General features: G+C 39.5%; 1 protein-coding gene across 1 annotated transcript in view; it reads right to left on the bottom strand.

Moving 5' to 3' along the window:
* ncam1a (neural cell adhesion molecule 1a) overlaps nucleotides 1-22,688 on the bottom strand; it is a 246,768-nt gene that overhangs the window by 180,568 nt on the left and 43,512 nt on the right. The window contains exon 9 of the mRNA XM_055148709.1: nucleotides 17,657-17,686. Within this exon, the coding sequence (XP_055004684.1) occupies nucleotides 17,657-17,686 (30 nt within the window). The remainder of the gene's footprint in view (nucleotides 1-17,656; nucleotides 17,687-22,688) is intronic.

Here is a 22,688-nt window from a genome sequence, read left to right as displayed (position 1 = left end):
GGCTTAGTTCTGGTTAGTCCTGGTTTAGAAGTAGTTTTAGTCCAGATTTTAATCCTCATTTCAGTCCTGGTTTAGTCCAGGTTTAGTCCTGGTTTACTTCTTGTTTTAGTTCTGGTTTAGTCCTGGTTCTAGTCCTGGTTTAGTCCTGGTTTAAACTCAGTTTAGACCTGGTTTAGATGTGGGTTTCAGTCCTGTTTTAGATCTGGTTTAGGCCTGATTTTAGTCCTGGTTTACTCCTGGTTTAAATCTGATTTTAGTCCTGGTTTAGTTCTGGACTGTCCCTTTAAACCTAAAATACCTCTCTCTGATCTTAACGTTCAACCAATCATTTATTTCTCAGTGCTAGTGCAGCCTGTGCAACTCAGTGAGTGAACTCTGGACTTTAACTACACACTTTCCCTTCTACGTTATAACTATTTACTTTCAATTGAAAAAAAAAAGAAAGAAAAAGAAAGAAAGGTAACTTAAGAATTTCATGAATAAAAGACTCCAGAGCCGTCACAAGGACATATTCTCAGTTCTCACATACTTTCCTCTCCAACAATAGAACTGGTTGATTGGTAACCTGAATAAAGCCTTGAATAAAGCGAACGGCGCCCACTAAACTAAATTCACATACTGTATTTTATAGAGTGCCGTGGAAAAATCTCGGAGCACTTCCTTTCACCGTCAGTGCAAATACAGGTTATTAGAGTTCCCATCTCCGGGTTAAGGACCGGTCTCATTGCTCCCGAGTCTTTTTATTCGCCCGAATGTATAGAAAAACGTGCTCTCCGCTTCCTTTCAGCACCTAGTTAATGATATAATAGCCGTTATTATTATTCTCGTCGCTGTTTCAACGGCAGATTTCAATCAGCTTTTCAATCAACTTATATCACTGACGCAAAAGAATAAGAAGGAAGGGTTGAGGGTTTAAAGAGCCTCTATAGATTTTTTTATTTTTCAAAAGTTGTTTACAGAGCCTACATTGTGCTATTTTCTGGTCTATGTTATAATGGTTCCTCGTCAGAAACAAACCTGGAGTTGTGTTTTGTTTGTTTCAATCCCCAGGTTTGACTACCCCAAATTTAAGACTTTTTAAAGACTGTTTAAAGACCACTTCGGTGAAAATTAAGACCAACATTAGGTCTGGTGGTTTTTCGCCCGCAAAAACACCAGATCCAGTTCTAATACTGACCATTACACACTGCTTTAAATAACAAAAAATACTTTTTTAGTACTGATTTTAGTTTTGTTTTTAGTGGTTTACTCCTGGTTTTAGTCCTGGTTTGGTCCTGATTTAGTCTTGGTTTACTGCTGGTTTAAGTCCTGGTTTAGACCTGGTTTAGGCCTGGTTTAGACCTGATTTAGTCCTGGTTTAGACCTGGTTTAGACCTGATTTAGTCCTGGTTTAGACCTGATTTAGACCTGGTTTAGGCCTGGTTTAGACCTGATTTAGTCCTTTTTTAGACCTGGTTTAGTCCTGGTTTGGTCCTGGTTTAGGCCTGGTTTAGACCTGATTTAGTCCTGGTTTAGACCTGGTTTAGACCTGATTTAGTCCTGGTTTAGACCTGATTTAGACCTGGTTTAGGCCTGGTTTAGACCAGATTTAGTCCTGGTGTAGACCTGGTTTAGTCCTGGTTTGGTCCTGATATAGTTTTGGTTTCGACCTGGTTTTAGTCCTAATTTTAGCGTAACCTTTTCTTATTAAAATAAATGTTTAATAATAGTTTTGCTTAAACACTGAATCCAGAACAAGCAGAATATAAAATAATAACAACATTGTAAATAAATAATGTCTCTAGAACCTATCTGTAGCCGGCGGACCATCTCACGGGCCAAATATAATTATATCACAGGCCGCATTTGGCCCCCGAGCCTGAGTGTGACATGTCTGATGTAGACAGATTAATAACGTAGGATTACTCAAACGTGTGAGCGAAACAAAACACATTTTCAAGTACAGTATGTTTTTGAGGATAACAGCATTATCATGTGGCGCCTTGTCACGATCTGCATGTCGCTCTGAAATATACAGGTCTGACACATGAGAGAGCAAGTGAGTCAGTGAATCCTATCTGCCCTGAAAGAGTGTGACTGCAGCTAAAGTTGAGAAATGCAGCTTGGTTGTTCAAAAAGACGACAGATGAAGAAGGTGATAAATCAGCAAAGGTTAGTGCACTTCAGGATACGTGTGGATGGATCCCTTTTATTGCTGGTTCAATGACTGAGTAATACTAGTTGTTCAGAGAGAAGTCAACAATAAAATATCCTCATTAATGTTCAATAATGATCAAATCGAAATGTATTTTATGATTTATGAATAATGTCTCTTGACTTGGGTCATGAAGGTTTGTGACTTTTAAACTGTGGATCCACAAAAAAGTTTGGGAAACGCTGATCTAGGTCCTTTAAGCAGCTCTTTGAGGTCAAAATCTCAAAAAACTGTATACCGTCTTTATCTAATTAAGAAGCATTTTGTTGTTTGAAATTCAGGAAGTGCACATTAGCATGCTAGTTGTTATTAGAATTACCCAATTTTTTCAGCATATGTGAAATTTGGCTTGCCACGGGACAGATATATTGTGCAAGCAGCTCTTGATGTCAAACTAAAAATCATGTTATTGTCTGATAATCAGGAGGTGCACCCTTAGCATGCTGATTGTTGTTTACATTACACAGTTTTTTTCCACATATGTGAAATTTGTCTTGCCCCACCCTCAAATATATTGCACAAGCTGCTCTTAAAAGTCAAATTGAAAAGCATGCTATTGTCTGATAATCAGGAAGTGCACAGTTAGCATGCTAGTTGTCAGTGACGGCAAAACTACACTCCGAAAACTGCTTATAAACTCTGGCAGTAATGAGGATGCTCAAAAGGTAAGTGAAGAATAACTCTGGATCACTGCAAACTTTTTAAAATGATCTAGATCTGTTTTTGAGTTTTTAAGACGGTAAAAATCAGACACGACGCCTTTAAAAAATGGCCTCGGTTCACCCAAGTGTTTTTAATTCACCCAAATCTACGTCCTCTCAACACCTGGCCTAATCATATAATAACGGTTATTACTTTCACTGTTTATGTGGCCGCGTTCAATCAGCGTAATCAATAGAGCCACATCCATGCAGGGCTTTAAATTGGACCAACACAAAAGAGCGCGGCTGTAGGACCGGCTTTTCTAAGGTGCGTGCGATGTTGCTGTTCTGGTCGAGGGCACCTGCTTGTTTTCGTCACTGCTTTTTCATTCAGCGTTTCACAGTGTGGCAATAAAGGTGCTGGGCCAGATTGTGAAAAGAAATGGTTTAAAATGGTCCAAAGTTATTCCTCATGTACCTTCGTAATTATTCACCGCAATGAGTTTAAAAGCGCTTTTTGCAACTCGAATTTACACCAGGAGCGTCAGCAGCATGTAACGTAAGCAGAGCTGCATACAGATTAGGGTGCATCATTTTCCATAATGTCAGAAATTCAACGTGTACACAGTTTAAAATGTGAATGTGACAATACCAATTAAAAGAAAATCTGTGGAATATTTGCTCCATTGAAGAATATCTACGGGGTCCACCAAGCCTCTTAATTTCCATCCTAACGGCGTTCATAAGGCTCTGAAGAAAAATCTGTTTTTCTCAAATAACTTTAAAAATAATGTGGTTTTGTTTGTTTTTTTACTTATTTTTTGAAGGTCCATGAAGTCCCAAAGAAATTACACTTTTGCCATATCTCAGAAACTAATGATGATAGCAGGGGTGGGCAAACTTTTTGACTCATGGGCCACAAAGGGTTCTAAAAACTGTCAAAAGGGCCGAACCAGGAGCAGATGGATGGAGTTTTTTGGTAATCCACCTCATAAGAGAAAAAAATAACATGGGACATGTAGAAAACACATCCCATGTTATTCAAATATCCCATAATTGAAAATCATTACAAAGCATAACAACAAAATATCTGTCTTTCAAGGCCCATGGTATTTACTATTTATTGAAATGATTTTAAAGCACTGAAAATTATTATTATCCAAGTTTGGCGAGGTGGGCCACATATGCATACTACCGCATACTATGACTGTAGTTTATAGAGACATAAATCTGGTACCAAATGAACCGCAATGTCCATATTTATATTCAACTTCCATTTATACTATTGGGCTAAATTAATTATTTTTGATGTTATTCAAGAAAAACAGATTTTTGAGCTCAAATTTAAGGCTTCTGCAGACACAAAATTTCAGAGGCTTGGTAGACCCAGTCGACATCGATAGAATTTCATGAAATTTCTCTTGGAAGTTTACTTTGGCAAGTTTAAAAAATGTATACTATGGACAGATAGATTTTCAAAAGGTTTTCAAAAAGTTGGGCAAATGATGCACCCTAATACACATGTGCTTTTAAAAGACTTCAACACCAGAGCTGCTCCTGTGACACTTACGCTTTTTCCATTGTTTATGTATTCATTGTTCATTGGATAAATTATGTTTAAATCACAATACAAACGTTGACAACACGACAGACGATGTTTTGCAGCGATAACGAGCCGGATCTGCGGTGCTGCATTAATTAAGATACTCGTTATTTCACTTTGGTCGTCTGCTCCACGTGTCTTTTCTTTCATAAGTTGTTCTTGTAAAGTTGCCGTCTGATGTCATGAAGTGTTTTATATTCATCCTCTGCAGCTGTAAACTTTCTACAGTCCATCACAAGTCATTCCCAACGCACAGTGTTTACGCGACTGTAGTAGTTTTAGGGAATGTATTTTGAAAAGACATCGTGAGTTTATTTTGACATCGCGTGCTTATTTCCTGTGTTTCCTCTGCTAAAAAGCCTGGAGATGCTCTACTGATGCTACAAAATTAGAACTCCAACCTATTTTGAGCAGCGTGTAGCGTCATGACGGCCGTTGTACTTCTGTTTGACCCTGCTGGTGTAGACTGTCTGACCGGTAAAAATGGAAAGTCAAACCTGTGCGTGTGCTGCTTTTGTGCTGTGCTGCTCCACTTTGGTGTAAATAGGGCGTCAGGCGTCAGAGCGAAGTTTGCCTTCATGGTAAACCTGAGTACAACGAACATGCTAAATTGAACTTCCAGTAGTAGACGTATTTTCACCTCATACAATTTATCTGCTCCATACACCTTCACTAGAATCATTTGGATAATTTCAGTCCTGGAATTACCAATTTCTTCTGAACTAAAGACAAAAGTTTAGCTTGATTCATCAGCCGGTTTCACTTCGTGGAAACCGTCCGACCTCGCAGCATTAGGATTTGTTCGCTCCACGGTAGGCGGGTACTTTTTTATTTAACCAATCGCTGCTATTTGGTCGTGACGTTTGTAATGCGCCGCTAACAGGACTAACTGGTATATTAAGCTTTTCCCAAATCCCGTAGGAAGAAGGACAATAACGTCTTTCCCCTCGATAAAATTCACCAAACATTCTCTTTGTTTCGGCTTTAAATCCTCGATCTCGTGAATTGTTGCCAACACAGAATGTCTGGCTCTTTGCTGACTGGATGGTGCCCGAACTCGCACTTCCGGGGTTTTTTGCGAACGGTCTAGTTTATTCCGAATCCTGAAATAGTCGCTGGAGAGAAATTAAATTGAGTCACGGCAGCCTCGCTAGTTAAAGGTAGCCACTGATTTGAAAACTATCGCTTTATGACATCACAACCTAGGACCAGAGCATTTTGAGCTTTGGAGATGTAGAGAAACCAATAAAAGGGTTACTCAATTATGTATAAATGCAACAAAACACTCCAGGTTTGTTTTTGATGACGCAACAGTATTATAACGATACTAAAAACTCTTTGATGTCACTTGGTCAGAGTTAAAAAATAATGTAGCAGGAAAAGAGCCTTATGGGAAAATCCGAGGCTGTGACTAACACCACACAAATGTTTTACCGGATTATCGTACTAATCACAGTTTCAACAAATCACATTTACCTTTCAAATTTCTCAAGCGGGAAGTCCAGTTTCTCAAATAAATCGTCCTACTGTAGCTTAATTCTGCTCTGGTCAGATCTGTTCTGGAACAGCCTGTATGTTTTTTTGAGTTAGACACTGTTTTTGTACCTGACCTTCTGCTCTCTCAGCACTTTGTATGATAAATATGAACTGTGAAACTACACGGACGGAGAATTTTAAAGGCTCTGTACCAGATTTCTCCCACGTATTTGCGCAAATATGTCTTGCAATACAGATATATTGTATTCTATGAGCAGGTCTTGAGGTCAAAATAAGTCTGCGGTGACCTGTCTGCATCTAATTGTAAAGTGTTTAATTGTCAGAGAATGAGTATGTGTGCAGTTAGCATCCTAGTCGTTGTTGACAGAAATCCGCTCTGGTCTCTTAAAGTTGTGAAAAGCGCTTAGAAACTCATCGTGGTGAATAATTAGGATGCTCAGAATGCATAAGGTACGCTGTTTCCTGATCAAAAACATGCTTAAAGAGGTTGTAGGTGTCATCCATGAATGTTTGAGTAATCTAGTGATCTCTCCTTGGGGCCTAATTTGAATCCTCTTTACGGTTAACAGTATGGTCACATTTTTATACAAAGCTTTTCCACCTTCAAGGCACTCAAAGCTCTTTACAACAACGAGCACACACGCATTCACTCACACAATGTTTCGAGAGACTGTCCGCTACTGTCGCCCACAACTTTCACTTTGATGATCCAGTCCAAAGCTCAGATCAAGCCGCGGGGTTTCAGAATGGCCGCCCGTTCAAGTCAATGGGCCGAGCTCAATGGCGCATGACTCCAGATTCGCCTTTAGCCCGACGAGGTACAGCCGGTGACTCTGGACAAGGGTGACCAAATGTCATGTATCGACACATGCGGCTTAGAGACAAGAGCGGCCTATATATGTACAATTTTATTTTTATTTTTTAAATTTGGTTGATGCGACTTATATTCCGGTGCGCTCAATACTCCAGAAATTACCTAAAGTTTCAGGGAGCAAAGGAAGACAAAAACAAAACTGAAACTTATTAAACATGTCAATACACGCCTCAAGAATCTCGGACTTCCGGTCAGTGCGCAGTGCATACTGGGAAGGATTTTCCGAAAAAGTGAGCATCAAACCGCCACGTTTGATTTTACAATGGGATGCCTCAATTGCCAAAGTCGGTCTTTTCAAGTCTTTTGAACCATATCACTTTTGTTTTTGGTTCTGATATTGTTATATTTTAGTTTTGGGATTTGGACGTTCGTTAATTGTGTAGTTGTTGGATCCTAACAGCAGAAAACAGCTTGAGAAATTTGTTTGCGAACTCCAGAGATGCAAAAGGGAATCAGACGTGTGTGACTGCAAACCTCCGTTCAAACTGTTTCTCTTCCCAATGGAATTGAAAATTAGTGCAAGGCAAAGGCGATGGGCAGGATTGATCCACGAGAAGAACAAAAAAGGAAACCTTTGACTGCTTAAATCATCCAGAGTTTACAGCAAACATTTTGTATGTGGAGCGCCAACAAAGCAAAATATGATAATATCAGAACCAGAAACAAAAGCGATATGGATCAAAAGACTTGAAAAGATCGGCTTTGTCAATAGACTCATCCCACTGGGAAATCAAACATGGCGGTTTGATGCTCACTTTTTCGGAAAATCCTTCCCAGTATGTATTACGCAATGACCGGAAGTCCGAGATTCTTGAGGCGTGTATACGTTGTTTGTTTCGGCAAATATCACATTTTCAAAACAATAAAAGTCAAAACGGCAATGTAAATGTCGTGTGTTTGAAGTAAACATCACTTAGAAGTTCAGTCCCGCCTCTTTAAAGTTAGTTTGGGAGATCTGAAGTGTGACTGACAACAATGATGGAGTGAACCGTCGCTCTTTGAAATGAAATCTAAACGCTGAGAACAGATTCGAGCGCTAACCCCTTTGGTGCGATTTATAGAGCGAAGTAAACATGCTAATTACAGCGAGGGTAAACAAAAGGATGTATTTGAATGAGCTAATATATCATCCGCTGCATATGCAAAACCATAGGGAGTGATTACATTACAGCCAATGTGAAGAACTACGGGGAATATTTAGAAGAGCGTGAGATCGGAGCGGGAAGTTAAATACAACAAAGTCAAAAAACAATAGGGTCCGTGTACCATTTGTTCTTTTGGATTTCAATTAAGAACGGAAAACAATAAAATGGGACAGTTTATTGAATTTTTCCGTTTTAGTGTCAAACAAAAGCACAGATTTCGAACTCCATTTCCAATATTTAATTTAAAGTTTATTTCCAATAACACCAAACAAAAAACAGTCTCGCTGCCTGTTTCAATTTTAATATTTTATTCTCTTTGGTTTAGCCCCGGAAGTTCTGCTGCGAGAAGGAGTTTACGGGGGCCAAACGCGTGTCTCAGAGTTTGAGACACGAAAAACGAAGTACAAACAAAGAACAAAGAAGAAACAAAGACAAATGTATCATGATCAAATCTGCCGCAAATAGAGAAGCGACACAAAGCACAAAACGATGAAAACCAAGAAAAAACCTGCAAACGAAAAACGACGCATAAAGTGTCACTACAACGGAAGTGCTCCAAACCTGCAGGGGGCGCTCTCAGTGTAACAGCTCAATGGAAAGACACACGAAAGGCTCGGCTAATGAGGAAGACAGAAAACGTCCGACTGACGATAAACTACAGCGTGAACAAATTATTGTGATGGTAATGTGCATCTTGAACTCCATGACGCGAAACAGGCCATACGAGAAAACACAATGACGTCATGTCCGGGGCGGCAGTAATTTTGGCAGGGAAAAAGAGTCGGTATCAACAAGGCAACATCAACAATCGTCATACAAGAGTACAACATCAACATCGACAAGTATCGGCGAGTTTTAACTTTTCAGAGAACGTTTTTGATCCTCAACATTCAGTGACTTAGAGTAAGATTATGAAGTCATGTCAAAACAATTAAATTCGAAGTTTAAAAAGTTAAAACTAATCTCACTGAAATCACAAGCATTAGCCAGTTTTTTCAATACTCTTAGCTTTTTGTTGAAAATCAAACACCTAAACGGGACCAGGAACACTTCACTCGAGAAAAAACAAAAAAACAAAACAATATCTAGGTAAGTTAAAGTGACTTAAATTAAAGAACATTTCACTTTATTTGAGTCGATTCAACTTGACAAGTAAAAGTATCTCCCAAAGGAATAAGTGTGTTTTTTTTATTCAAGCAACACTCGATTTTGTTTCTTATTTTAAGTGCAAAAAGTTGTTGTTTTTCATATTTTAAGTACAAAAACTCTTATTCCACTGGCGCTTGTCAAGTGAAATGACTCAAATCATGATAAAACTTTCTAAATTCAAGTCTCTTAACTTGGCTAGATTTTGTTTTTTTGCAGTGTTGTGTTGATCCTGAAAATGTGTTGTTCAATTTGAGATTTTAGACAAACTTTATTCAGCCACGAGGGAAATTATTTGGACGCAGTAGCTCACACATCACAATATAATATAATAATAACAAAAAGTAAAAAAATAGAAGTGGTAATAATAAATTCTTAAATAAGTGACAAACAAGATAAAAGTTGATGTACAAGTCAAAATAAAAATAGAAAAATAAGTAATAAAATATAAAATCTCAGCGTTATACAAGAGGTCATAGGAAAACTGCCACAACAGTATGATGATTGACAGTTTTGTATATTTTCTTTTTTCTTTTCAGACTTCTTTTCAGTGTTTGGTAATGTGTGACCTGCTGAACATTCCACCAGAGATATATATGCACTACACCCAGTGTTGGGGAGTAACAGATTACATGTACCAGAGTTACGTAATCAGAGTACAAGAGTTGGATTATATCCCCTCTTTTTTTTCTGTAATTCCACTCATTGCCGGACAGTAAACCAAGTCTAAAACCAGGTCTAAACCAAGTCTAAACCCAGGTCCAAACCAGGTCTAAACTAGGTCTAAACCAGGTCTAAAACCAGGTCTAAACCAGGTCTAAACTAGGTCTAAACCAGGTCTAAACCAGGTCTAAAACCAGGTCTAAACCAGGTCTAAACCAGGTCTAAAACCAGGTCTAAACCAGGTCTAAAACCAGGTCTAAAACCAGGTCTAAACCAGGTCTAAACCAGGTCTAAACCAGGTCTAAAACCAGATCTAAAACCAGATCTAAAACCAGGTCTTAAACCAGGTCTAAACCAGATCTAAACCAGGACTAAACCAAGTCTAAACCCAGGTCCAAACCAGAACTAAAACCAGGTCTAAAACTAGGTCTAAACCAGGTTTGAAACCAGGTCTAAAACCAGGTCTAAACCAGGTCTAAAACCAGGTCTAAACCAGATCTAAAACCAGGTTTAACTAGGTCTAAACTAGGACTAAACCAAGACTAAACCACATCTAAACCAGAACTAAACCAGGACTAAACCAGGTCTAAACCAGGTCTAAACCAGGACTAAACCAGGACACCACCAGCGCGATGTCTTTCCAAAGTCACTGCAAAGTTCTCAGGCAAAATTAAAATTATCTACTTATGAAGGAATATTTTTTTTGTAATATGAGCAAAATAAGACTTGATCTTATTTTAATTTAAAAAAGTGGAAGGAGTTATTTCTTTTTTAGTACACAACATTTTGTTCTAGTGATAGATCATTTAAAGTGCGTATGACAGTTTTAACTTCTAATTTTTGTACTTTTCCTCTCAACTTTTCTCCCTAAACTAAACAAAAAAACTGATAAATATTGAGCACATGTACAATTCCACAAAACCAAGTCAGAATTAGAAAAAAAATGAGTATAAATAGTCAGAGATCATGTTGTAGAAAGCGATGTCATAATCTCAGACGGTGAGAAAGGTTTGTATATATAACACTTGTCTTAGTGAGTGTTTTTGAAAGAAATTGCCAAAATAGAAGCTTTGAACCTGATCATTATTTGTTAGGGAAGGGGTCCACTTAAAAATTAATCTCAAGGCTTCCAAGTCTTTTCAGCCAACAACAAGAACGTCTTTGGGGTTGGATAATGGCACCACTTTTCACTACTTCAACAACTTCACTGTTGTTAACAAAAGGCACTTCTCCAGATATGTCATTTGCACTTGATAAATGCATTTACTACGGCTGTAACGATGTCCAAATCTCATGCTACGATATGATTATGATATTTTGAAGAACCTAATAGAACTGAACTGTAGACTTACTGCTTTTAAAATACCTTGACAAGACTTTGACCTTCAAAATCCCAAGAATTCAAGTAAAAAAACATGTTTCTTCATGTTTTCTGTGCTGAAATGAATCATGGGATATGTAGTTATGTTGTTTATAAGCTGTTGTTACTATAAAACCATGCAGTCAAGCAAAGGAACTGCGCAATTTGATATATTTTCACAGCCCACGATACTATTGTGAGACTTTTGATGGTACGATATCACAACATTTTGGTTATTAATACATCCCTCCGCATTTACCGTATTTTTCAAACTATAAGGCGCACTTAAAATCCTTAAATTTTTTTACAAATCGACTGTGCGCCTTATGTATTAATTCTGGTTGTGCTTACTGTACGAACCGATTTTATGTAGAACACGGCACTCAAAAATCTGTCAAAATGTTTTAGTACGACTTTGGTAAACTACAGTGGGAACAAATTATTGTGACGGTAATGTGGCTTTTATTTGATTATATTCATATACTTTGTCATACTTTTATAGCGCCAAGTTTACTTTCGCACCTTAGAAAGTCATTGTTGAACTCCATGACGAGAAACACAATGAGGTAATGTCTGGGGTGGCAGCCATTTTGGTAGGCAAAAAGCGTCCGTATCAACAAGTCAGCGTCAACATCGTCAACAGTAATCTGCGTAAAACATCAACAGTCGTCAATGGTTATTGGCGTACAACATCAACAATCGTAAACAGTTATCGGCGTACAACATCAAGAATCATACAACAGCACAACATCAACATTGTCAAGTATCGGCGAGTTTTAACTTTTCAAAGTAATGTTTTTGATCCTCAACATTCAGTGACTTTGAGTAAGATGATGAAGTCGTTTCAAAACAATTAAATACAAAACCTACTTCAGAATAAGACGAGTTATCATATCTCTCAAAAATCTGTCAAAATGTTTAAATACGACTTTGGTAAGCTACGAAGCCACACCGCTTGATGGACTGTTGGAGCATTACGGCTACTGTAGTCAGGAGCCTCGCGGAGTTAGTGCGACAGAAGTTGAACCACATCAGCGCACAAGGAGTGAGCAGTTTTTTCAGCGCTTATAATTTATGCAAATGAGCCATGTGGTTTTAAGTTTCATTTCTGTAAAATGTAAACAAATGTGCGCAAAGCTGCATTAAACACATTATTACTCAATGTATATCCTTGTGGGAGACCAAGAAAAAAATGTGTATTGCAATTTTTATAATTTTTTTGTGATTTTCTATCTATTTGGAGGTAAATGAACACCTTAGCATTTAGATTTTGTTCATTTTATTTTTATTTATAATTTTGTAACATGTCCTCAGTAATGGACGCCAGGGACGTTTTGGTGTTAAATCCATGTGAAGTTAAAAACCGAACAAAAACAACTTTTCTGATGACCAACACCTCTGACAAGCTTCTACAGTTGCCTCAAAAAGTTTTTAGACTCCATTTTAATTTCATCATAGTGCAGCCACAAACAACATATTTTTAGCCAATGAGTTAATTTTTTTTTACACTTAAAAGACTTAACTCTATGTCCACTACAGAGGACACGAATGAATGGGTCGGGTTTCAGGAGGACATATGAGTCGTCCTCGTAGGAAATAAAAAAGCAAACTAAATTAAATTATCCACCCACATTCACATTCATACTACACATTCACCAAGACAGGGAGGCAACGCACGATCTGCCAATGGATCGTGGACGCCTGGGGTAAGGGATCAGTCTCAAGTCTCGTCCGATTGTTTCGTTTATAACGCCTTAAAATCCAGTGCGACTTATAGTCCAAAAAATACGACATTGGTTTAGAACTTTAAGGTACTGTGTCCAATTTTTTCAAGTTTTCCATTAAGCGTTATATTGAGAAGTGTGTGGTTAGCTTGCTAGTTGTTGTTTGCTTTACAGTGATGACACAACTCCGCACTGGCCTCTGACAGCTGTGAAAAGCGCTCACAAACTCATCATGGTGAATAAACAGGATGCTCAGAACACGGCTCTTTTAAACATCAGATTCAAACTCCAACTTGCTGCAAAAAGTCTTTAAAAGTAATACCAGTTTGTGCCACTCATGTAGACAGTGTGAAATACCCTTGGTAAATTCACCAAACTGTGGACACATGCCTGGAAAAGACATGCTGTTTTGAACCCCCCATGTGCTGATGAATTTGTATTCCAACAACAAGCAACCACAGAAGCAATTGCACTGTTCCAAAACTACAGCTAAGAGTTTTATCAACTCGTCACTGGTGATCCTACTGTGCTTAAGTCCAATTAAAAGTGCACTAAGTAGTTTTTCTGGTGGAGGGTAGACCACCTGCTTGTATCCATCGAGTAAAAGCACGGTGGAGAGTAAGATTACAGTATTAAACAGTGAGGTAACGGATTTTTACTGTTGTTAAAGTGTGACAAACAGTACCAGTTCATTTTAACCATTCCAGCCTGACAAATATGGGAATATGTTTTATATAATCACACATAACTTTACAACCATAAAAGACAGAAACTGACTTGACTCCGTTGAAAAGTTGGGACTTACTAGCCTGATTCATCAGCCAATTTCACTTTATGGAAACCGTCTGACCTACCAGCATTAGGATTAGTTCGCTCGACAGTAGGTGGAAACTTTTTTTAAAATTAAACCAATCGCTGCTATTTTGTCGTGATGTGTGTAATGCGCCACTAACTGGGCCAACTGGTATATTAAGCTTTTCTCAAATCCCGTAGTAGGAAGGGCAATAACGTCTTTCCCCTTGATAAAATTCACCAAACATTCTCTTTGTTCCGGCTTTAAATCCTCGATCTCGGGAATCGTGGACAACACGGAATGTATCACTCTTCACTGATTGGCTGGTGGCTGAACTTGCACTTCTGGGGTTCTTGCAAACCGTCTAGTGTATTCTGATTTCTGACCTAGTCCATCCATTTTGTTAGACCCCAACTTTGCCAAAGAGTGTAGTGAGTCAAAACGGTTGACTGCTCTGAGCGTCTGTGTTCGTAACTATTGAAAAAGCCGCTCTAAATGCAGTTATTTCTCAAATAAATTACATATTACACATTTCATTCTGAGAAATTGCGCATCCCTTGCTATTTTTATTTGAAAATGTGCATATATGTACATAAATATACAAATACAAATGTGGTAATGTAGGAAGTGATGTGGCTCTGTGCCCTGGACCTGACACGAGCTGCTTTCATGACGGGCACCAGAAAATAAATAGGGTGATACTTTGTTTTGACGGCAATAAGGATATGTTTTGTTTACTTACAGACTTGATATTTTGCTCTTTTGTAGCTAAGGCCCTATTTCTGGTCCTAGAGCTTTTATTATAGCCACATGACACAACTACAGCATGCAGACTGTGAAATAATAGGTTGTACTGAAAAAAATGAAGGGGTAAAAGTGGGAGTTTTAATAGCTTTTTTTTCTTTTTTTTTTTAATCCAGGCGAGGACAAATGTACTAAAATTGTCCTTACTGTGGACCGCAAATGCATTCATCTCTTACCTAATGCTTTTGTTTCTAAACACTTTTCACAACTCTCAGAGATCTACCATGCTAACACGCACTTCCTGATACTTGAACAATAAAAAACTTCATGAATATATCTGTACTAGGTCAAGACACATTTTTGCTCAAATGCGTGGGGAAAAAATGGGGTATGGGGCCTTTAAACTTTTGCATCGCCACGGAGTCAAGGACGTCATGCCATCAGGCTAAGTTAGGAAGAGCCAGATCTGTGGAATGGCGGGTCCACTCACGTAAAAAAGCACATTTTTCAAGTTATCGTAGACACATAAAAAACAAAAAACAAATTAAACCTGTAATTTAATAAAAACAAGATAAATGCCATACTGTGGAACATTCTAGACAAAGCAATAGGTGACAGACACTCCGCCAAAAAAGTTACGAAGTAGGGGTGTAACAATAACCAAAATATCGTGATATTGTATCGTCAAAAGTCTCACAATAATGTCGTGGGTCATCACAATATATCGAATTACAAGTTTATTTGCTTAAATTCATTATTATGGTGCAGCAAAAGCTAAAAAAGCAGTCAGAACTACACAGACCATGATCCTTTGCTCCGTTTTGGTGCAAATTACATGAAGAAACAGCAATTCTAAGCACTTTTAAGTCTTGTCAAGGCATTTAAAGAGGAAAAAGAAGCATATTCACTATTTTACCAGCCTCCACAAACAAAAATAAATATCGTACCATGAGATTTGGATATTGTTACGTCCCTTTTACCTTTATGTTTATTTAGTTGAAACTTCCAAACCCACAAACCAGTCGTGACAATTAAAAAACTCAAGCAGTGAATGAATCTGTTGAACATTTATCAGTGAGCCGGTAATAGCAGCACTGCAAAAGTAACTCCGTAAGCTATAATTACCTGAATTAAGAACATTTGATTTTGATTGAAGGAGACTTGTCAGACAAAATTATCTACCCATGAAACGAGACTTTTTTTTATTTTTTATTAATATGAGCAAAATAAGACTTGTTCTTATTTTAAGAGCAGAGAATAGCTCATTTCCTTACTTAAAGTGGAACCAATTATTTCTTTTTAGTAGAAAACGCTTTGTTCTAGTGATAGATCATTTAAAGCGCATATGACAGTTCTGACTACTAATTTAATTAAAAAATGTTAACAAACTCATATTGAAGATTTTACTGGTAACTTTTTTTTTTAATATAGTTTCATTTTATTTTTGTGAAGTTTACATTTTTACAGCAGAGAGGTAATTCCATAACTGTTTCCTAACCAAGCACTTTTTTTTTTTTTTTTTTTAACCATAATGTAAAAAAGTGTTCACATTAGTTATTGTCAGGCAAAATAAATAAATAAATAAATTAAAATAAAATAAGTAAAAATTAATAACACCTTTATTTGTCTCTACATTCTGAATTTTTGGTATTCTGTTTTAGAAATATTGTACTGTCGTTTTTGTACTTTTCTTTCAACTTTTCTGCCAAACAAACTCCCATTAACTAAAACTATGACAAAAATTGACCACATGTACTATCCCACCAAACCAAGTCAGAGTAAGGCTACGTTCAGACTGCAGCCTGAAGTGACCCAAATCCGATTTTTTGGCCTCTATGTGACCTGTATCTGATCTTTTAATGACAGTCTGAACGACAGAGATCCGATTTTTTCAAATGCAACCCAGGCCACTTGGATATGTGCTCCTGAAACTGATACATATCTGATCTTTTGACATGCGACTTCAGTCTGAACGGTCAGGTCGCATTCATCCGCCTACACGTCAGGCTCTGAGTCTCGTCAACGGAGGGAAAGCGAGGTTAATGAGCTTATTAATATTTGGGGGATCGTTGTATTCAGACCAGATTGGAGGAGTGTTATCGGAACCACGTGGTTTCACAAATGATTGCCAAAGAAATGCTAAAACATACGGTCCTGGCTCCAGTGTCAACGAAAAATAAAGATCCTGCGACCTGAATAGAAGGAAGCTAAAGACTCAAACAAACGAAGCGGCTGTGGACGTGTTACCTGTCCATTTTACCAAGAACTGTGTGTGACGTCGTTGTGTCCTCCAATGCACATGCAGGACACTTTAGGGGCGTTTAAAGTTCACACTGGAGATCACATACAAGTTGCATTTACCGTATTTTCCCGGGCTATTAGATGCGCACTTAAGCCTCCAACCCCATCAAAAAACGACTGCGTGCCCTGCAATCCAGAGCGCCCTATACAAGAATCCACTCAGGTGTCCCAGCACGACTTCAGTAAACTGCAAAGCCGCACCACCCACAGAACACGCAAACACACACGAAGCAGACAGCGACCGCACAGTGAAACACACCCACAGACACACTCATCACTCCACGCCGACGAGGAACGGAACGAAGGAACGAACCGAAAAAGCGAGTGCAATGTGCCACTTCTAGACACAACTGAACAACTGAGTCACTGCGAACACGCCGACAATCCAGCGGTCCCAGACAGCACCCTCCCTACACGCCACAACTGAACAAAGTCGCGACAAACAAACAAAACCACTGACCCATCCAACTGTTGTGTTTCGTTTAAAGTTCGGGGCGGTTTATTTGTGAAAAAAGTTAGAAAATAGATCATTTAATGACAGTGCGCCTTATAATCCGGAGTGCCTAATAGCCCGGAAAATACGATAATTGGAAATGTGAACGACCTCGCAATAAAATCGGATTTCACAAAAAAAAAAAAATCAGAATTGAGCATTAAGCCCTGCAGTCTGAACGTAGCCTTAGAAAAAACTGTCACATGCGCTTTAAACTGCAAGTCAAATCTACTCAAATCCAGATAAAATATTCTTCATTCAAGCCATTTTTAACTTATACAGATATTATTTTTGCAGTGGAGCTAATGTAAACACAATCATGTACAGAAACACTGCAAAAACGACTAAATAGTGGAAGTAAAAGGATTAGTAACTGCACTACAGATGTGGTCTAGACTAGATGCTCTGTGCAAGATTAGAGAAGAAAAACTGGATTCTACGATGGTGCTAGTGGGGCTACGGTTTTTAGTAGCCATACCTCGTATTTGTCAGGGCGCGTCCAAGAAGCCTAGAGAGGACAAAGGGAGGAAAGAGACAGTTTAATGTGCAGGACAATACGAGACAGGAGACACACATGAAAGCTCCGCGGGAATCCACCGGAGAGGACTGTAAAAGCAAGAAGCGATTAGTGACAAGAAAAACAAACTCTTTTTTAAGGAAAATGTATTGCTTTTAAATGCGGGTGTCATTCGTTCATTCGTTTTTCAAAATAAAACCAAAAATAAGAAAATGAAAACAACAATTTTCTTCATTATTTGTCTCCAAAACCAAAATGAACAAATGGATAATGATTTGTTTTTTTCATTTTTCGATTTTGTGTTTAAATGAATGATGGAAAAAACCTGTTTCCGTGACTTTTGCGCTGCATACGGACTAAACCAAGACTAAACAAGGTCTAAACCAGGACTGAACCAGGACTGAACCAGGACTGAACCAGAACTAAACCAGAACTGAACTAGGACTGAGTGTCGAGACGGTCCCGGAGGTGCACCCATGTAGACTGTCGGGTGACCACAGGCGAAAGAACCGGCCAAGGAGATGAGTCCAAGATTAGACCTGGTTTAGACCTGGTTCAGTCCTGGTTTAGACCTGGTTTAGTCCTGGTGTAGTCCTGTTTTAGTCCTGGGATCAGTTCTGGTTTAGACCTGGTTTAGTCCTGGTTTAGACCTGGTTCAGTTCTGGTTCAGTTCTGGTTCAGACCTGGTTTAGTCCTGGTTTAGTAATGTTTTAGTCCTGTTTTAGACCTCATTTAGTCCTGGGATCAGTCCTGGGATCAATCCTGTTTTAGTCCTGATTTAGTCCTAGTTTAGTCCCAGGATCAATCCGGGATCAGTCCTGTTTTAGTCCTATTTTAGTCTTGTGTTAGTCCTGGTTTAGTCCTGGTTTAGTCCTAGTTTGTCCTGGGATCAGTCTCGGGATCAGTCCTGGGATCAATCCTGAATTAGTCCTGGTTTAGTCCTGGTTTAGTCCAGTCCTGGTTTAGTCCTGGTTCAGCCCATACGCGACGCAAAAGTCCTTCACTTTAGTCTATCCAAAAAAGCGAACTCATTGTTGAGTTTCACTTTAACGCCTTGTCACTTCTTGTAACAAACTTTTAAACATAATTTTTTTTTTTTTTTTACTTTACTCTGTGTTAGTAACAAAGTGCCGCATCAGCACGGGGGGGAAATCAGTTGTGACTATATCATAAGAGGATTTACAAAATAATTAGCGACACCGGGGGAGCGAGCTTATCGGCGCCTTCTGTATTCTGATTACGCCTTTATGTAAGAGACCGTTATCTGACTTGGAGCCTGCGCGTGTAGATTAGTCCAACCAAAATATAATATTAGCGCTCGCGTCACTTTGGGCTCCACAATGAGAGATAAAGTCTGATAACATCGGGTTTGTTCTGTATGAAATAATAGAACAAGATTAGAGTGAGGATCGATGACTTCTTTGACATTGGACTATTTTGGATGAGAAGAGTGAGTGATAATGGAGATGTGATACGACTTTAAGGGGTTTATATTCACTGGGATTAGGATCTTGCAAAAAAAAATAAAAATAAAAAAAATGGCTCCTGACTCTCTCTCTCTGGCTCCTGTCTCTCTCTGGATCCTGGCTCTCTCTGGAGTGGCTCCTGTCTCTCTCTGTGGCTCCTGTCTCTCTCTCTCTGTCTCTCTCTGGCTCCTGTCTCTCTGGAGTGGCTCCTGCTCTCTCTCTCTGGCTCCTGTCTCTCTCTGGAGTGGGCTCTCCTGTCTTTCTCTCTCTGGCTCCTGTCTCTCTCTGGAGTGGCTCCTGTCTTTCTCTCTCTGGCTCCTGTCTCTCTCTGGAGTGGCTCTCTGCTCCTGTCTCTCTCTCTCTCTCTCTGGCTCCTGTCTCTCTCTGGAGTGGCTCCTGTCTCTCTTCTCTCTCTCTGGCTCCTGTCTCTCTCTGGTCTCTCTCTGGCTCCTGCTCTCTGGAGTGGCTCCTGTCTCTCTCTCTGGCTCCTGTCTCTCTCTCTGGCTCTGTCTCTCTCTGAGTGGCTCCTGTCTCTCTCTGCTCCTGCTCTCCTCTGGATTCTGGCTCCTGTCTCTCTCTCTCTCTGGCTCTCTCTCTTCTCTCTCTGGCTCCTGTCTCTCTCTGAAGTGGCTCCTGTCTCTCTCTCTCTGGCTCCTGTCTCTCTCTGGAGCGGCTCCTGTCTCTCTCTGGCTCCTGTCTCTCTCTGAAGTGGCCCCTGTCTCTCTCTGGAGTGGCTCTTGTCTCTCTGGCTCCCGTCTTTCTGGCTCTTGTCTCTCTGGCTCCTGTCTCTCTCTGGCTCCTGTCTCTCTCTTGCTCCTGTCTCTCTGGCTCTTGTCTCTGTGGCTCGGGGCCAGTGTGGTGTAAAAGTACCTGACCTTGAGCCGACCTACACAGTCTGTGGTGAAAGTAAAGAAAAATGTAATTAAAATAAAAAATGAATGAATAAATAAATAAATATATAAATAAATAAATAAAAGTTAAGTTTGAATTGAGCTGATGATCTTGAAAATAAAAATGTTAAATGTTAAATATTGATTGAGGCAGAGGACACGTAGAACAGAAGTCTCCAACCTGCAGCTCTCCTCCCTCGTCCAAGCAGCTCACCCAGGGATTTCAGAATTTTACCATTGTCCTGAATAACAAAAATTTAGATAATTCCACGACTATTACTACTGAAATTGTATCATTTTGAAGCCCATCTTTCTGCACTAATAAATGGACGATGGTTTATGTTTTATCGGCGTCTAACTGCACCCAAAGGCTCGCCCTCTTTCTCATAATCGTCTCAATTTCTTGCAACGGCTAAAAGCGAGGAGCACTCTGACATTTTCGTTTTGTAAAGGTTGATACGCGATACGGGAGAGATACGTTTTATGTCATATTCCAGGCCGGATAAGAGTCAGGTTTGTGGAGATGCGAGCCTGCTCACACTAAGGACAGAGTAATGTGTTTCAGAGCAATAACACGTCTCTACTTTTTCATGTTCATGTCTTTTTAATGCCTTTCATTCTCACTGATTGCTTTACTAACGGATTTTCAGACCCTTACGATGAATTCTTACACCTTTTTATTTATTTAATCATGTTGTAACACACACTCGCACACGGTAAACACATTCACTGTCAGATAATTAACGCTTAAGGGCTCTTACGCTGTTTTTTCATCTATGTTTTGATTTGTTTCCTCATCATAAACATACCTGGAGTCGTGTTTTGTTTATTCACGCGTTTAACACATAAACCCAGCGCGTTTAGAGTTCTTTTCTCGAACGGAAAACATTTTATTCCACCTGGTTATGTCATGTGGTGATACAGCAAGTGTGTTTTTAAACTCTGTACATCTTCACTTGGATCATTTCCGCTCTTGAATTCTGTCCACTGAACAAGAAATAAAAGGTTGCTGTTAACTAGTGTTGCAGTCGAGGCTGATCTAATCCAGACCAAGACCTGTCCGAGACCACAGGCTCCCGAGACCAAGACAAGACCAAGACCTCTGAGGGTCGAGACCGAGGCAAGACCAAGACTTTGAAAGGTCGAGACCAAGACCACGGCTCATCGAGAACAAATCAAGACCATCTTTGTCCTTTTCTACATTTATTTGTATTTTACAGTTATTTTGGCACATTTATATAAATGCGTTTTTATCTCCATTTGATCTGATTAATGTTCATTTAGGCATAAAATAAGCCAATAAACTGTACTGCACTTAAACAATCTGTGCCCCTTTTTGGGACCCTCACCTACAGTTTGAGAACTTCCACTGGCACTTTACAGAAAACTGTGAAGAAAGTGAAGAAAGTGGGTAGGATTTTTAGGCCTGTTTCAAATTGGAGTTACAACTGGAGTTACAGTCTGTTACTGGTTTTCGCAGTGGGGTTTAGCCTCTACACATTTACCAAACGCATGTCGTGACAAATACAAATGCATTTGTGCACTTTTATTTGGCAAACTTCTACCATGTCGCGGTAAGAAGTTAATTACCGACCGTAATGAAATATGATCGCACTTGACGAGTGTCAGACCTCGAGTCCGAGACAAGACCAACTTCAAACTGCTTCAAGTCCGAGACAAGACCAAATCCAAGCGCCTTCAAGTTCAAGACAAAACCGAGTCCAAACGTCTTCAAGACCGAGACAAGACCGAGTCCAAACACCTTCAAGACTGAGACAAGACCAAGTCCAAGCGCCTTGAAGGCCAAGACAAAACCGAGTCCAAACGTCTTCAAGACCGAGACAATTCCGAGTCCAAACGCCTTTAAGTCTGAGACAAGGCCGAGTCCAAGCGCCTACAAGATCGAGACATGACCGAGTTCAAATGCCTTCAAGTTCGAGACAAGACCAAGTCCAAATGCTTCAAGTCCAAGACAAAACCGAGTCCAAACGCCTTCAAGTCCAAGACAAAACCGAGTCCAAACGCCTTCAAGTCCAAGACAAAACCGAGTCCAAACGTCTTCAAGACCAAGACAAGACCTGAGTCCAAACACCTTCAAGTCCAAGACAAGACCAAGTCCAAACGTGGTCAAGTCCGAGATGAGACGAGACCGAGACCGTAAAAAAAAGGTCTCGAGGCCGGTTTTGCGTACTACAACACTGTACCGTTAACTACATGACATCACGAGGTGGAACAGAGCATTTTAACCTTTGGAGATGAAGACTGACTAATAAAACTTTAAAGGGACACTCAAAACAGCACCAAAACTCAACTCCAGGTCCGTTTCTGACGAGATAACAGCATTATAACATGTCTCACAGGACTCACGAGACCTTTAACAAATTACATCTTATGCTATTTTTACCCATTTGCATTGAACTCATTACAACATGTCTGCGGTGCCGAATTAACACAGGCTCCATAACGATCCATGACACATTTCCCGGGCTGCTTTCCGCTTGCTTCGCACAAATACTTAAATTGGCTAATCCTTCGTCTCCTGCCCAACGTGTCAGGATGTACACGATCTTTGGCGTTCCTGCTTTAAATGGGCGCTGATAATGACTAACCCAAATTGTATCAACAGCACGCCCGGAC

The sequence above is a fragment of the Boleophthalmus pectinirostris genome, unplaced genomic scaffold (assembly GCF_026225935.1).
Source record: "Boleophthalmus pectinirostris isolate CB_2022bp ecotype Guang Dong unplaced genomic scaffold, ASM2622593v1 HiC_scaffold_12, whole genome shotgun sequence".
Taxonomy (NCBI): Eukaryota; Metazoa; Chordata; class Actinopteri; order Gobiiformes; family Gobiidae; genus Boleophthalmus; species Boleophthalmus pectinirostris.
This window is presented reverse-complemented; position numbering and strand designations above follow the sequence as displayed.